The sequence below is a fragment of the Lentinula edodes genome (genome assembly GCF_021015755.1).
Source record: "Lentinula edodes strain Le(Bin) 0899 ss11 chromosome Unknown C8R40scaffold_62, whole genome shotgun sequence".
In the NCBI taxonomy this organism is placed as follows: domain Eukaryota; kingdom Fungi; phylum Basidiomycota; class Agaricomycetes; order Agaricales; family Omphalotaceae; genus Lentinula; species Lentinula edodes.
Window position 1 is genome coordinate 84,783 of NW_025764368.1, and position 15,787 is coordinate 100,569.

The following is a 15,787-nucleotide window of genomic DNA, read 5'->3' on the forward strand; positions in this document are numbered from 1 at the left end:
TAGGGGTATGCACGCACAGTGATGCTTCAACCGTCTACATTTGAATTTGCGGACTCGGTCATGGTATTTAGAGTCGGCATTAGGACTTCCAATTTTTGCTGCTTTGTCCTTCGACCCCGTAGCTCTCATTGAATAAGCACCTTGTCGTTTCGATTCCTCCCATATTGGGCTTCGGCGGCGGTCTTAACACTGTAAACAGCGAAGAAAGACCTAGAAAGACACGGTGGGTAGCAAGCCGGCAGAGCCCGGCAGGCAATCCCTCGATCGTACCAGTCACGTGCATCAAATTCGATCCGACGCGCTTCCTCCGATTTGAGACTTTCACTGGCTTCTCGCGCCAGGGTGCGCAAACAGAAGCCCTTCTCAGGGTATTTCTACGACCATCACGACTTTTTTTATTTTTCTCTACTTCTATCAGCAATCCAGCTGCGCGAAATCCCTCTCTTTACGCCTTCACGCTTTTATATTTATCTTTACGAACAATATCACGAACAACATAGAATTTATTCTTCCACATTCGCCGACACATACAGTATACAGTATGCAATCTGCAGACTGCGTAACCCAAGATCGCCTACCGCAGCATAATCACCCTCATCGTCGCTCGCTGCCAGCGAGTTTGTCCACCACTCCGCGTCACTCCTCGCCTCTGAATCCTGGGGCTCACAACGTCAACTGTAGTCCGAATCACAAACACAGCGCGTCGTTCTCTGGACCCGCGTCTCCCTATAACTCGCCTTTGTCGTTCTCCTCTCCTGGGCGCGAAGCTAGAGGCGACAATACTCCCCCATGTGTTCCAGGCGCACATCAATCCGCGCCGTCACTAGGCTCACCGTTCAAACCTTCCCCCGACAAACCTTGTAGAGGAAGAGGTCTGAGTCTGTCAATCAACACTGCCGGAGAATCTGACCTTCCGACTTTGTCAACGGTGTCAACTAGATCTTCTCCTGTTCGTTCCCCAACTCAAACTCCTGGTTTACTTAGTCCTTCAGCGACCCTCCGCCCGGAAGCCTTCCCAAGCGACGATGTGAGAACTTCTCGTGTTCGGGCGCGCAGCGGGAGTGCCCCCAAGCCCTTCACAGGAGTAGGCAAGGTAACTAGCCCCAATGGTATTCCGCCTGCGCTTGCCCGTGAGTTTATCCTCTATTCGACTTTCGAGAAGTTAAGGAATAATGAACTTGCTATAGCTACATCATCTCGTGCTTCATTCTGGCGCCGTGACGAGGAGAAGTTGCTTAGCCCGAGCGATTCAAGCCATTCGAGACCTTGGCATTCCATGTTCGACACGTCGGCATCAAGCAAGGACAGGCCAAGGAGGCATAGTGTAGCGACGGGTACCCCGACAAAGGAAGGTAAGGAGGGCAAGGACAATGATACTACTGGAACTGTTCCAGTGGAGCAGATGGAGAATTGGGAAATCACTAGGAAGGTGTGTACCACTTACCCATTTGTACTTCTGTATGCTCACCTTTATTGTCTTGGTAGCGTGTAGCTCAAGCTGCTTCCTCCATTCTCGGCACATCTGCCTTGATTGCACACGAAATTCTCCTCACCTCCGTCGATTTAGTCGAGCTTGCTCCCGTGCCGGGTCTTCAGGCTGCGGCAAGGACCTTGTTACAAATTTGGGCTTGTTTGCAACAAGTTGATGTAAGTCGTGTTTCCTGGTAAAAATTTTATGCCTTTTCATCCTTTGCTGATTGGTTTGGAAATAGTCCAACCGCCTCCAATGTCTCCGCCTCACCGAGCACTGCGCTGATATCCTTCTATCTGTCCGACAAGAGGTGTACGAAGCCGGGGATGAAGTTGAAGATGAGTTGCGATTACCGTTTGATAAGTTGACGGAGTAAGCTTTTATGTTTAGTTATTATCATATCTGCACGGGATGTTTAATCGATGCTTCATTCAGATCGTTCAATGACGTCCATGCACTCCTCGTCAAACAAGCCGGGAGACCGTTCTTGAAGAGATACCTGAAGAGAGACGAGATTTCGAAACAGCTTCATCAATGTGACGTAGGGTTACAGGAGGCGCTGGGTATGTTCAGTGTGAGTACAGTTTCAATATTATCTTATTCGCTCTGAGTTTTTGCCCGTAATATCCAGATTTCGATTCAAATCCGTATTCTCAAGCAAGTGCAGCTCGCAGAAGCTCGGAGACAGCATGATACCCAGGAATTATTGAGGAGTGTAGCTAATCTGAGCCATTTGAGTCAACACGGGTATCCTATTCAGCCTGACCCTCCGAGCTATTCGATGCCAACGACCCCGGTTGCCTTGGGAGCGCCAGACTTGCAAACGCCCAAGGTGTCGCAAGCATATAGTCAAGTACCTATGGAACCGTTTTCCCTATCGAGCGGTATCTCCACATCTGCGCGGCCGCCTTTCCCGTATGCCGCTTCAAGCCTTCTCTCGTTGAGTGGCACTAGATCCGTTTCCACGACTGCCTCAGCCTCGGCCTCTTCACATAGTCTCATCCCTGGTCTTCATGGGTTACCCGCGAGCAGCTCCCATTCCTCCTGGTCGCAATCGCAATCACAATCAGTATCAGTGGACCAGTCAAACGATCAATCAATAGAAGCGTATTCGTGGAATTACAATTCCAACAATAACTCGGAGATGACGAGTACTGGCAAAATTCCCCCCTCTCTGAGCTCTGTACAAGTCCCGCCCGAACCTGTTTCTCCTAAAGATACGAGTACGGTGATACCTTCAGTGTCAATAACGCCCTCGTCTAGGCCTTCGACTGCTACGTCCTCGTCTACTGCATCTACTCAGATTGAAAGCTCAATCACAACTGAGTCCTACAATGCTCCTTCTTCAGCGGCACTGCAGACGCGCTCGGGTCAGATACAAAAGTCTTCCCTTCCCCAGCCTCCTATACAGTTGATTCCAACAAAGTCGAGCATCGAGGCTTCCGGAGCCATGCTCGATGCGATTCAGCGCCGGGGCAATGTCTCTGTGGGATCTTCGGAACTCAAGGTATCAAGTCTTGAAACTTCCGCTACTTCGACGTCCATTTGTACTGTAACTCCGGGGGCCACTAGCGTCGAGTCTACATCCACGACTTCTGCAGCAACCTCCACAGCAACTTCAACAACAGCCTCTCACACCACTACCCATCCCATACCCCCTGCCCTCTTTCCCTCCGCCTCCTCCCTTCCTCCGACCCAGGTCCTTCCTACGCTCCTATCCCTAACCCGCCACCAAGCCGCTCTCGATGCCGAGTCTGACTATGCGGATTTGAGAGGAGTGATGCGTACGGCACTCAGTAAAGGCAGCGACGTCGAGATCCTCAAGGTGTTGGGTGTTGGTCTGAGGCAAGCTAGGCTGGGAAGGGGGTCTGTAGGTCAGCTAGAAGGTTTGAGCAGAGGTAGAAGCGGAATGGGAGGAGAAGAAGGGGGAATAGAGAGTTCTGGACTGGACGCAGGTGAAATGGCTGAGGCTATCAAGACCCTGCAACGGGCTCACGAGGCGATCCTGGAGAGAGAGAGATGGGAGGATTTACAGGCGCGGCAGCAAGAACAAGAAGACGTCTCAAACCTAGCTCCAACGCAGCTATCGCACGTTTCCCAAATCACCTCTCAGCAATCACTTGAAGTGAAGTCTCGAGAAGTTCAAGTCCAACAGCAAGATAACAGGCCCGGACTTGAATCTCGCAGCTCTTCCTCCTCGTCCTCAAGTATCAAGATGCTGTCGGGAATCAAGCGGCGGATGAGTTTACAGGGCTCTCGATCGTATTCATCCACTGCTGCCTCCTTAGGATTCCAAACATCTTTGAATGAGACTATCATTGATGAGGAGGTTGAGGGAGATGAAAATGTGAATAGAGGTAAACCTGAAGTAGGCAAACTAAGATCAAAGCGAGGCAAAGTTGGAGCCAGATTGATGCGCTCTAAGACCTCGTCTTCATCTTCTACTTCCTCTACTGCGACGACGAACGATTCGGCTTGGTCGCGATCTGAGTCTGGGTCGGGTAGCGGTGTTTCAAAAAGTTCCGTTTGTGGAAAGAAATATACGAGAGAGAAAGATACGCTGGACAAGGAGTTCATTGAGAGTGGGATCGATGCGCTGAGGAGAATGAGTCGTAGTACGGCTGTTCAAAGCAGGACTAAGACCAGAAGTCACGAAGAAGTGGAGGACCCGGCGAGGTTATTACCCAGTTGGACTATCACCAGGTGGGTCCTTGTTCTCTGCCTTTTATATTCGTAAATATCTATCACCATTTATTTCTCCACATCTATCAGATACGAAATCGATCGCGAGGAGAAAATTGGAGTCGGCTTCTTTTCTGATGTGTATAAGGGAACTTGGCGTCCACCATCCGTACCTTCTGCCCCCTTGTATCCATATTCGGCCATCACTGGTATCAGTAACAACGGAGATACATCTCCGTCCCTCTCATTTTATTCCTCTTATTCCTCCCGCGTCGTAGCAATCAAAGTCCTTGCCGAAACCACCCCACGCTCGCTCTTTCTCCGCGAAACTGCGATCTGGAAGAAGCTCTCCCACCCCAATGTCCTCGAACTCTACGGAGCGAGCAGTGCGTCAGGAGACCCCCCGTGGTTCTTTGTCTCGCCTTATATGCGGAATGGATGTTTGGTCGAATACCTGAGAAGGAATTCGACATCGATCCCGCACACTACGCAGGGAGGATTTTGGGACGCGAAGGTCCCGTGGGGCCTGATTTTGCCGGGTAATAGTGCGTATGGGGTCTATGAGGCGGCGGGATTGGGAGGAGGGAAAAGTTTGTCGCGATATACGGAATCTACTGCAGGTGGACTAGGGAGGCAGGTGGCTATACAGGGTTTTGACCTGCATATGTCCACAGCAACTTTAGATTCAGCGAGTATTGGCCTAGGCTTGGGTCTTGGACCAAATGCTGCTAATCCACCCGATGTATCATCCGCTTCTCCTCCAATACCACCCCATCTTGCATCGAAAGCTTATATTCGAGGTCCAACGAGGGCTGACACTAGTGGGTCTGGCTCTCTTGAAGATAGCATTAGAAGTGCTGGAAACGCAGATGTCAAAAATTCAGGTTCGGGAGTAGAAAATGTCCCGAAAGAATGGGATTTATTGAGGTTTATGCATGAGATTGCCAAGGGTATGGAATATCTGCATGGTCAGGGAGTTCTACATGGAGATCTAAAGGCAAGTTTTGTTACAGGTCACGCCCAAATCGCTGATCAATCCCTTCCCTATGTTTTCTCATTGGATATAGGCTTCTAATGTTCTTGTCGACGACAAGATTCATTGTGTTATTTCAGATTTCGGTCAAAGTGAAATGAGATCAGAGGCATATAGAATTAGTGGAACTGCTCTTCCTCGTCAGTTTTCTCCCTAGGCTTGGTATTTATTGACTTAGTTTGCCTTTTACAAAGACGGTACTCTTCGCTGGCAGGCGCCTGAAATTTTTGCTGGATCTAGTCAGCTCACTGTCGAAATGGATGTCTACGCATTCGCGATTTGCTGTACAGAAGTCTTGTCGCTTGGACGTATGCCGTGGCCTTTATATGATGACAATCAAGTTCAGAATCATATAATGGGTGAGTGAGTTCGCGACTAATTGGCTGTGCTGTTCCTTATCCTGTTTCTACGACAGCCAACCAACGTCCTGAAGTCCCTCCAACATGTTTTACATCTCCTGATCTCATTGACCTCATTCGATTGTGCTGGGCAACGAATCCTCTGAATCGACCTCTGTTCTCAGAGGTGGCCTCTGAACTGAAGGCCCTCAGGAAGAAGTCTACCCTTTCTGCGTGTGTTACTGGAGCTGAAATGATGGACTCGAGGTTTAGATCCCCGCGATTTTCAGAGCCACTGTATCAACTTCAAGATTCCCGGTCTCTTCCGAGCCCAGACATGTATCCAATTCAGTTGCTTCCGAGGGTACAATCTGCTAGTGTGAACACGCCTCCTCGGGATATCCACGCCCCTGTGCGTGTTGCGTATGCTGATGGAACGTCTTCTTATTCGAGTCCGTTCTCAAACGCATCTTCCTCAGAAGATGACTCATTCCGAACTGCGAACGAGGTTTTGATGTCCACTTACGGAGAGGCAGTAAGAGGATATTCTGAGACTGCTGTTACGGTTTCTCCCTCTATTGCCAGTACAATCAAGGCTGGAGTTCATGCTTCTTCTTTGTCTACTTCCCCATTTGTTCCTCCTGGGACGTTACCGTTCTCTCCTGCCACGGCTTCTTCTCCATCTTCTTCCGCACCACCACCGCCGATTTTGCCTAATTCCAGCCCCTATCCTCTCATGCCTGCCTCCTCATTGCACTTACCTGGTGATGGCTTGGCCGAATTAGATTTCAAGTACAATGACGACAATGACAATAGCGACATCACCTCAGTCACCCTTGCGCAATCGCAGATCCTTAAGACCGTGAAGCCCGTCCGGCCATCCAGCAGCGCGACCTCATCAATATTCACTTCCACTTTGAGGGAGTCGCAGTCTGGCGATGGATGTTCATATGATGAAAACAGCCGGGTGCCTGGGGAAGAACTCGTAACTGGGAATAAGAAGGTGAATGGGTATGATAGATACGATTTGCCCCCTCTTGCCAATGATCTCATTGCGGAAGCGCAAAATGAAAGACGGTATAGGTTGTTATTGGTCCATGAGTTCCATCCTTCGCGTGAGTGATTTATGCTACTCTTGTTGTTCTATTCCTGGCTGTCTTCAAATTGCGGCTGGCCACTCTCTATCTTACTTCGTTTCTAACAGTTGTACCTCTTTTCTTCCTACGCAGTGACGCTTCCGTTGTGGAGTCCCGCTCCGGTTGCCCTGGGAGCAGTAGGATATCTCTCCAAACCCAAGGGTGAATTTATAACCCTTTTCAATGCTTTTCATCCTCAGAATTCGGTCTTAAATGGTGTAAAAAGCCTCCCGTCTGTTCACGGATATGGAAAAGTCTCCACAGGGAACCAAAGACAAGATAAAAGAAATGCTGCTCAGAGGAGCTTAGATACAATTGCAGGCTTGTTGACGCTCAAGGGACGTGGGGGAAATATTTCGTGAGTAGAAATTTCGTCGGCAGATCTTTTCGGAGATAAAATCTAAAAAGAGCTATTCGTTCTCTTGCCCACCCCTGGCCATCATCATCATCTTTCACGTCTGTTTCGCTCTTCTTCTTCTGCTTCTTCTTCCTCTAAAATTCATGATCGCCGTCTCTTCGTTTAACATATGCTGACCTGGTCCTCACACACTGAATTTTTCGTAGTAAACACGTATCCCGCCGGTATTCCTACCCTCTACGAGTAGGGCACAAGACCGCACATTTGTGTACGGAAACGACGATGTATCGTTATGTGGAAAATCTGGACGCCCCAAAAAAGTGGTTCAAAGCCAACGTAGATACTGTGCTAGAAATTTTTGGGCCTCAGCATCAGATTCAGAAGGAAGACTTGTTTTTTGGTGAGTTCCTCCCTTCCTTCCTTCTCCTCTGTTTGCATCTGGGGTGCTGATTCGTTTGTTTGATAGTCATTGGTTCACTGGACACACCCGAATATGCCTTGTTCGTCAGCCACAATCATCCCGATGGGCAGGTAATGCTGATCTTCTTGTTAAGACGAAAATATGTCTCCTGACTTTTTCCTACTTACCAACACAGGTGCATTTCAACGTCTTTAATTCTTCGAAGTCCCCACAGCCATGGGGCACGTTTACAACTGATACGGAGACACCGTTTGAACTCGGTGGACCGTCCTACCGTGAACCCGTGTCTTGCAGTCCGATATGTTCCAACAAAATTTCGGCGCAGGGCAGTTACCCTTGGAACACAGTTCTAATAGCACGACTACGTTTCAAGCCAGATGTTTTGGAGCCTACTTCACTTTAGCGCTTCCGTTAGATTTTCTGCCTCAGCCTATACTCAACATGCCTCTTCTCCTTCGGTTTCGGATTACCTTTTTCATCGTTAATTCTCGGATTGACATCACATATCATATCATTATCGCACATATATTCAATTGGTACAATCTAGCATGAACAATTGTTTACTGTTCTCACTCTAGCGCCCTACATAGTTCATAATTTACTGTAACAACGTAAATCATACGGTTTCAACGGATAGAATCTAGAGTTTTGCCTGCCGGAAGAGACGGGCCGAGTGGCTAAGCTCTTCCAAGTTCCCACCAACGAGCCACCAGAACCTTTAGAAACAATTCAACCGCCCCTTGAGAAACCTACGCCTATCGAGGTCGTGTTCATATTGCATGAGATGCAAATATACACCTGAACAGAGTGTATCGGATTACATTGCATACCCACGTAGTACGTAGGGACTATTCCAATTAAGTTGTCGAGATATTCTCTGATATTCTCCACTGCAGGTCAAGTAATGGTGAATTTCAACGGCCTTTCTCCGCGCTTGTCCGGAATTCTTCAAGTTTTCTCAAACTTCGGAAGCGAAATGACCTGCGGCGAGCCGTATTGACATCTGGGATTCGGTTGATCTCTCAAGGCTTCCGCAAAGCTACGACGTTCGAGCTTTCTTTGTGCTACGTACTGATTGCCAGGTGGAATGTTTACCCTTCCCGCGTGCAAGCGCGTCAATTTATGCGACACTTCATCTGGGTAACTGGAAGGTTCGGAGTGAATACTTTGTCTGGGTAAGTCAATACGAGGTTTTTGCATACATATTATGAGACCACTCTTAATTCCCCCCCATTCAGATTCCTTGTACTCGTGGAACAACGCACCCCCGCAACACACAGTCCCTTCTTCGTCCGCTGTAAAAAGGCAGTAAGCTTATAAGATGTTTTTCACCTGTCGACAGTTGCAAATTTGAACCTATTTTCATGATTCTTCCACATGACATCTTAGCTGAATAATTACAATCCGTCGTTGCGTGTGGTGAAAAGCAAAGTCCTGAGCCCTCATAGAAGTAAGCACTTATATTTGTTTCGTCGTAGACTCTACAGCGCGTCGGTCACATGCTGCACCATGTACCAGAGGTAGCAGGGTTGTAATTTTTGGTTGTAATGGTAAGTGTAGATGATTTTAGCTCTTATCCGATACGAACTGTTGAGGTTAAGCCGGCAGCCTCTTCTTTTTCTAACTCCGTTTCGTCAGATTTCGTCTCAATTACTCAGCAATAGTGTTGCTGCTATCAATCATTGCCGCATATACATAGAAACAAGCAATGACAGTAGTATGGGTGAGTTTGTACCTCTATATAGTTTCCCCTTGATCGGTGTTTCTGTTGTCGCGATTATGGTCAGTTATACTTCTAGTCTTCTCCCCTACTTACAATTGGATGGTTTTAGACACAGATCTTTCGCTATCAGATTTCGGTCAGGGGAAATCTCTGGTTTCCGAAGTTTCGCCCAACTCGTTGGTCGCACCTCGCGATCTATAGAATATCATATGCAGTGAGAGTTTTGGAGCTAGAATAACCACTATCTTCGGATGGCTTCTTTTGCTAAGAGTCGTTCTGACCTGTGATTATCTAGCCTCAATGGGGCACATCGAAAAGCTCTGAATGCATACAAGCAGATGTAATGAAGCAAGCGGGATCCGTGGATTAGGCGCGATTAAGGCCGCAAAACAACGGTCCGTTTTGCTCTTGAGCCGAATTCTACATTTGTATGAGAACACCTTTTTACATCCTTACCACATTGAAGAATTGTCACCTCTTCAGAATTGAATACTGATATATCAGGCTATTTGCTTCAATCTTCATTGTCCGTAAACTCGCCGAAACTCAAGGACTGGACTCTCCCTCACGTATAAATTGATATTGTGTCGTTGGTCAATGCTTTCCTGAAATCCTCCGCCATGTACCCTGGCTCCACAGACTCCGAAGTCTTCGTCACACATCCTTCCCTTCGTAAGTTGGTATTTTCCTGCACCTTTACTGTCTGTTGAATGACGCTACAGATATTCGGGATGCCCAGGATGCCCATGTTGTACTCGAAGCTGTTCGACTTCGAATATTACCTTTGATCAAAAGACGATTAGTCGCCAGCGAAAGAGATACTTTATCTACAGGGAACGTTTTTGTATGGGAAGAAGCAGAAGACGAAGGAGGTTTATTACGGTGGACTGATGGTCGCCGATGGTAGGTAAACTATCAGCCATTCACCACAGCCTCCGAGCTGACCGATGATGAATTCAGGTCACAAAGTCGAATGCGTGGCGATTACTTGTTTTACGAAGAAAAGGTCGAAACAACTGCTGCAGAGAAAGAGGCTAAAGCTGCTCGGCGGTAACTCTCCTGGCTGTCTCGTTTGGCTTGCTTTTTGAATACTTTCTCTGCAATATTCAGCGCACGTAGAGCATCCGATCCTGCCGCTCTAATACCTCCACCTATACGTCGAAAAGATCGCCCGACAAAACCTGACGGTTTGACGAAACAAACATATTCAGCACTAGTACATCCTCCTGGCACAAATGAAACTAGAAAGTGGCATGTTGTAGCATACTTCTCTGTAAGTTCAATTCCAGATGCGTGTGTAGGTGTACTGAATGCGGAGGTCAGGGAAATGATTACACCCGATTACCTGTGATCGAGAATTACGACTATCTCCGACGTATACGTGTTCCTGAAGGTATCTTCGTCAATAGCAAGTCCCTGACGAAAATGGATTCCCCAGATTCACCACTCGATGAGACGCGAGATTATGAGCATCGGCGTTTCGTTGAAGAATACCCACTGCGACCCGTTTCTCCAGCAAGGCCTCTGTATCCTTCCACCTTCCCATCGTCGCTTTCGCCGCCGATTCCTGGAAATCCTCATCAGAGAGTTTCATTGCCTCCTATCTCAATGTTGGAATACCCGAAACGTCCAGGCTTTATACGGCACAATAGTGCAAACTCTGCCCATGAAATATACACGCCTCTGTCTACCGAAGATCAGCGAGCTCTGGGACGCTTGCGCATAAACTTGTAGCTAATTGTTTCTCGCCTATACCTCTCATGATCATATCGCTTGATTGCCTTGTATACACATAGATCATTCGATGTATGTATAGGTATGCATGTTATATGCAACTTCCATTTACTCGATAGGTTGAGTGAATTCTGAAGAGTGTTGCTTTCTTTGAGTCTGGATACAGTAGCATTTTGATGTTCCTAAATACGAACACTGTACTTAGATGAGGGAAACAATCACGCATGCATATGCGGGGGAACAGGTTGAACGGGTCCGGCTTAGGTTATGTGGCCGAAGTCGTGAGAATTTTAGGTATCAAATCTTTTCATATCTTTTCATTCATGAGCGTTGACGTTGAGGCGTTGAGTGTACACTGTATGTCATCACCACCAAAGCTAGTTCGACTCACTAATACCAGTCTCTTCTCACAGAATCGTGGTGAAAGATATTGAATATGCGAGAAATCCTTTACGTTCAGGCCGGAAACTTGGCTAATTACATTGGCACACACTTCTGGAATACTCAGGAGAGCTATTTTACCTACTCAGATCATGAAGAAACTCTCTTCAATCACGACGTTTCTTTCAGAGAAGGTGAAACGCCCCAGGTCCAAACTTATTGACCTATCAAACTGTTGGAGCCAACTAACGAAAACTTCATGCAGGGAGATCCTACGTATTGCCCAAGACTGATATCCTTCGACCGTAAAGGTATGCTTCAGCTATCTATCAGAATGACTTGCTCCTCGGTGCCAACCAAGAAATATAGCCAATTTCGGAGCTCTCTCTAAAACAAATACATTTTACGAGAACGATGATATTGAAGATTCCCAGCTGTGGTGGGTACTTCAATCATATGTAAATTGGCATGACCTATCCCTTTCCTTGAAGGCAGGGAGAGGTCGCTGAATACGAACATGTGCCTATAGAACCACATGCCTACCAAACACACCTCCTTCAGAGCGACCGCGAGTCTACCTTCTCTGCACTAGATTCCGTCCACGGCATCAGGTATTGGTCTGATTTCAACCGTGTGTTCTATATTCCTCGGACAATCCAAATGCTCCCGGATGTTCCAGACTGGCAGCAATCTGAAGGGGATTGGGCTTTTGGTCAAGAGTCGTTCCAGCGATACAACGAAGTATGCCATGTAGTTTCCTACCGTAACGATACCACACTTATGCGCGAACCGTTTAGGAGACAGAGCTGATGGAAAGTTCTGTTCGTTTATTCATAGAGGAATGTGATTCATTCCAGGTTAATTTGCCACTTTCATGTCTCCCAAAAACGTTACAATTGAATAATTTCACAAAGGGTCTACAATTGATGAGTGACACTTCAACTTTTGGATCTTTTTCGACCTCGTTTCTCATGGCGTTCAATGACGAATTTTCGAGGGCGCCCTGCTTATCCTTTCCGCTGATGGGGGATGCCGTACCGCGGAACGTCAATGTGGAAAATGTGAATTTATTCTCATCTTTTCTACAACAGCTGACATTCATACGTTATGCTTAGGCGGTGCTCACAAGGAAAATTGTCAACGACGCTGTCTACCTGAGAGAGCTAGACAGTTTATCTCTTTTAACCGTTCCCATACTAAACCCGAAAACATGGTCTCAAGATTATTGGGACGTAAACCTAAAAATCAGCGTAAGACAAATTCGTAAAGAACCCTCCGCCTTGTTTGCAGCTGATCGCATGATTTTACAGGATGACCACTATCACATATCCTCGATACTCTCTGCGCACATTGAGAGCGCGACTCTTCCTCTTCGGTGAGCGCCAACATTGAAGCTGATACTTCCGACGGGAGAATTGACTAATACTCGAGATTGAAAGTAAATAATGAGGATATCTCGAGCATTTCCGAGAATCTCAATTTCCATGGAACGCATCGATTCAGTCAGTTGGCAGGGATTTTCCCAGTGGCTCCCGGTGCTACGCCACAAGACTTCTTGCGACAGTCATTCAATTTTTCAATTCTTCGAAATTCCTCGATGGTATGATGAAACCCTTTCCTTGAGAAATTTGTTTGTCATTTATTATATGTATTATCTAGGCAACAGTGAATTTCGCTCGAAGAGATGTTACACGAGGGTTTTCTGCCTCAAATCTTCAAGCCTACAATTCGTGGTATTCCCAAGAAGTCATCAAAGGACCTTTTGTCTCAAGGTATGCTCTGAGTTCAATTTTCAATGCTAGCATGTAGTTTTTTTTTTGCACGGCAAGCTAACGTTGAATGTTATCTTTTGGTTCGAACTAATCTCGCTCTATACATAGCACGCATGCACAAGCTTACCCTTTGCCATCTTCCTTCCCTGACATCTTTCGCGATGAGGGGATCCTCACCAATCATAGGCAAACATTGCACACGGAAAGAAATCCCGTGCTCCCTTCTGCGTCCTTGTTCACCACTTTGAGTGCAAACAGCAGGACTGCAGAAATGTTTGCCGACTATGCAAAAGTCGCGCAGACATGTGTTGATCGGCGCAAGATTGGTATTTTACCAGGTCTGGTTGATAGCTTGGACGATATCAAGGAACTTGTTAATGATCTTTGGACCATACATGATGGTTATTCAGAGCGTTCTGTGGATGAATCAGATTCTGATAACTCTTAATGCATATGAAGTCGGGCATGGCTCCGTTATGCGTAATCGTATAAGCTATGTAAAGTTCCCAATTGCTCCCTTTGCTCCCTTGGCGAACAACGCCGTATCTTACGACTTCGTGCATGTACACCCGTGTCCCATTCTTTTCCTCGGTCACTCCGGCTGATTTGGATGACCCACTTTCAGCTCGGATGCATTGCGGGATGTTTGCAAATCGTGCCGCGTTCAAGTTACTTCAGGAACGGGGTCGTTCTGTCCAGGTAATTCATGTTATACCGAGCAAAGTGGCATTTCGAGGGTTCGTCAATAGACGGCGGAGGAACGTAGGATCACATCGTGCGTAAGTATGGGTATTTTCCAGTGATATCTTTCTCAGTCCTCCCACCCTTTGCACTTAAGCGTTATAAGCTCCGCCTCGAAGGATTTTAACTCGACTTCTTTTGTTCAACTCAATTGGGACAAATTGAAGCAACTTGATTAGATGGATGCTATCTAGACCGTAATAATAAGTACTGGTGGCGACTCTAGACATTAGGAATGTTTCTCCGGACGATTCATAAAGAATCCTGCCGTTAAGATACAGCATACTTACCCACTTAATCCACCAATCGGGGGGAGCTATGTATCCTGTTGAATACACCTAGAATACACCCGAGTCGAGGAAGATTCTCGGGGGATGAAAATCCACACAAGTCTGGATAGAACCACATTCAACGGACAAGACGGACACGGACCTACCTTGCTAATGAGCGGCGAAATCTTCTTCGTCAAAATACATTGTGCACGAATAAGCCTGGCCCGGATTCGGCTACTTCGAATCGGAATAAGGAGCTTTCTGAGTGACATATTTCTTCATTGCAATAGGTCAAAGGCAGCAGTTATTGGCCGAACTTTTGTCTGGTAAGAAGTGGGTGAACGTCGGTAAATACATCACTAAACTAATATGTAAATAGAAAGCGGCGAGATAAGAAGAAAAATCCTCCAAACATAGAAGGTTAATGTGCTTAATGTGCGATAAGGGTAAGATACTTGAAGGGAAACAATCGGTCACTGAATCTGGAAATTGGGCTTGTAAAGCGAAGGTTCAAACTGGGCATAAGCCTGTTCAAACATCCGAGGCTCAAGGAAGAGCTCATAAGCCAAACCTCGACGTTGTCATCATTTAATAATGATAAATTAGCAGTGTTGAGCTTGTTGTGCACTTAGCTTTGTAGACCATAAGTCTATCGTTTTCACAGGTGGCCGATTTTGCGGACAATAAATGTGACGTGGACAAGCTATCAACTTCGACTTTTCCAGGAATAGATAATACTAATGTCGTAAAGTCTTCAGTATCAGTATTCATCCCGTCTAGGAAAGAAGCCTCCGCTTCAATATGAACTCGATTCTAGGTCCTTGGAAGTTCCGTTGTTGAAGATAGAATCCCTTCAATGAGATTGTTGCCCATATCGATGTCTAAAGAAACATTGTTGTATTAAAGTGCAGGGGTGGCTATTGGATTTCAGAAAGAGTGCTTACACTGTGAAAGCCTAATGCATCCGAGATTTCATTTATGATACCGGCAAGTTTCACCAATCCCCCCAGGATAGCTTCAGAAATTCGCCAGGTTTGGTAATCCCTGATGCACATCCAGGGGAAGGAGACAGCTCCTGAATGCCGAAATAAGACAAAGAATTTGTGAGAAAATCGAGTTGAAACAAGTCTGAATGATAAAAAAAGAGTGTGATTCGGGGCAGATGATGAGCAGACAGCAGTAATAAATCAAAGGGGGTTTTTGAGGATTTTCCTGGTTTTTTGCAATCCTTGGGCAAGAAAGTGAAGGTTTGTTCCATAGAGCCACCAGAGATTATCATGACACCAGGAGAATCAGATGATGCTGTATGAGAAATCAAAAGAACAGAGAACGATTCCGCACCTGAGCGGGCCTTCATCGACGGAGTAAGCAGGCCCGAGAGAAAGTATACATATGCTGAAAATAGTCTGTTATGCGGTCTTCGTAAGCTTCATGTAAAAGGGCACAGTCCCAAGGTTCAAGCTGAGCTGAGCTGAACATTTGTCAGGAGTCGCAAGTAGTGAAGGTTTAAAGAAGCCAAGTAAACTCAGAATGGTCATTTTTTCGAATGAGAATAAGATTACACGTTTACACCGAACGTGGGGTTCCATCACGGAAGCCGCCGCCTGCATGACCACTCAGAAGTAAACAAGCAGCTAGCACTGGTATTTCTCCCTAGTTACTACCATAGTCCTCTTGTGCAGTGTCAAGTAACGTCGACCGGGTTTGTAGAACTGTCTGGACATA

At 46.7% G+C, this 15,787-nt stretch overlaps 4 protein-coding genes across 4 annotated transcripts; 3 read left to right on the plus strand and 1 right to left on the minus strand.

Moving 5' to 3' along the window:
• Nucleotides 1-541: 541 nt before the first annotated feature.
• On the plus strand, nt 542-7,842 carry C8R40DRAFT_1177310 (uncharacterized protein; the record flags this gene model as incomplete). Its single annotated transcript, XM_046232657.1, has 13 exons — nt 542-1,429; nt 1,486-1,647; nt 1,713-1,843; nt 1,907-2,045; nt 2,103-4,174; nt 4,244-5,159; nt 5,221-5,326; nt 5,381-5,545; nt 5,602-6,639; nt 6,754-7,018; nt 7,225-7,418; nt 7,485-7,549; nt 7,615-7,842. The coding sequence occupies 13 exons, from the start codon at nt 542-544 to the stop codon at nt 7,840-7,842; spliced, it is 6,369 nt and encodes a 2,122-aa protein (XP_046079964.1).
• Nucleotides 7,843-9,645: 1,803 nt separating this feature from the next.
• C8R40DRAFT_802130 (Gti1/Pac2 family-domain-containing protein) lies at nt 9,646-11,009 on the plus strand. The gene is made up of 5 exons (XM_046236260.1): nt 9,646-9,834; nt 9,885-10,065; nt 10,123-10,212; nt 10,273-10,435; nt 10,486-11,009. Exons 1-5 carry the CDS (start codon nt 9,783-9,785, stop codon nt 10,894-10,896), a joined length of 897 nt encoding a protein of 298 aa, XP_046079965.1. The 5' UTR covers nt 9,646-9,782; the 3' UTR covers nt 10,897-11,009.
• A 189-nt stretch (nt 11,010-11,198) lies between these two features.
• On the plus strand, nt 11,199-13,801 carry C8R40DRAFT_802420 (Misato segment II tubulin-like domain-containing protein). The gene is made up of 12 exons (XM_046236261.1): nt 11,199-11,253; nt 11,310-11,485; nt 11,543-11,588; nt 11,647-11,716; nt 11,769-12,018; nt 12,075-12,134; nt 12,192-12,338; nt 12,393-12,527; nt 12,588-12,652; nt 12,709-12,877; nt 12,937-13,049; nt 13,158-13,801. The coding sequence occupies exons 2-12, from the start codon at nt 11,333-11,335 to the stop codon at nt 13,495-13,497; spliced, it is 1,548 nt and encodes a 515-aa protein (XP_046079966.1). The 5' UTR covers nt 11,199-11,253; nt 11,310-11,332; the 3' UTR covers nt 13,498-13,801.
• Nucleotides 13,802-14,736: 935 nt separating this feature from the next.
• On the minus strand, nt 14,737-15,649 carry C8R40DRAFT_802500 (uncharacterized protein). The gene is made up of 4 exons (XM_046236262.1): nt 15,530-15,649; nt 15,404-15,468; nt 15,007-15,137; nt 14,737-14,943 (listed from the first exon to the last, which is right to left on the minus strand). The coding sequence occupies exons 1-4, from the start codon at nt 15,598-15,600 to the stop codon at nt 14,839-14,841; spliced, it is 372 nt and encodes a 123-aa protein (XP_046079967.1). The 5' UTR covers nt 15,601-15,649; the 3' UTR covers nt 14,737-14,838.
• Between the last annotated feature and the right edge of the window lie 138 nt (nt 15,650-15,787).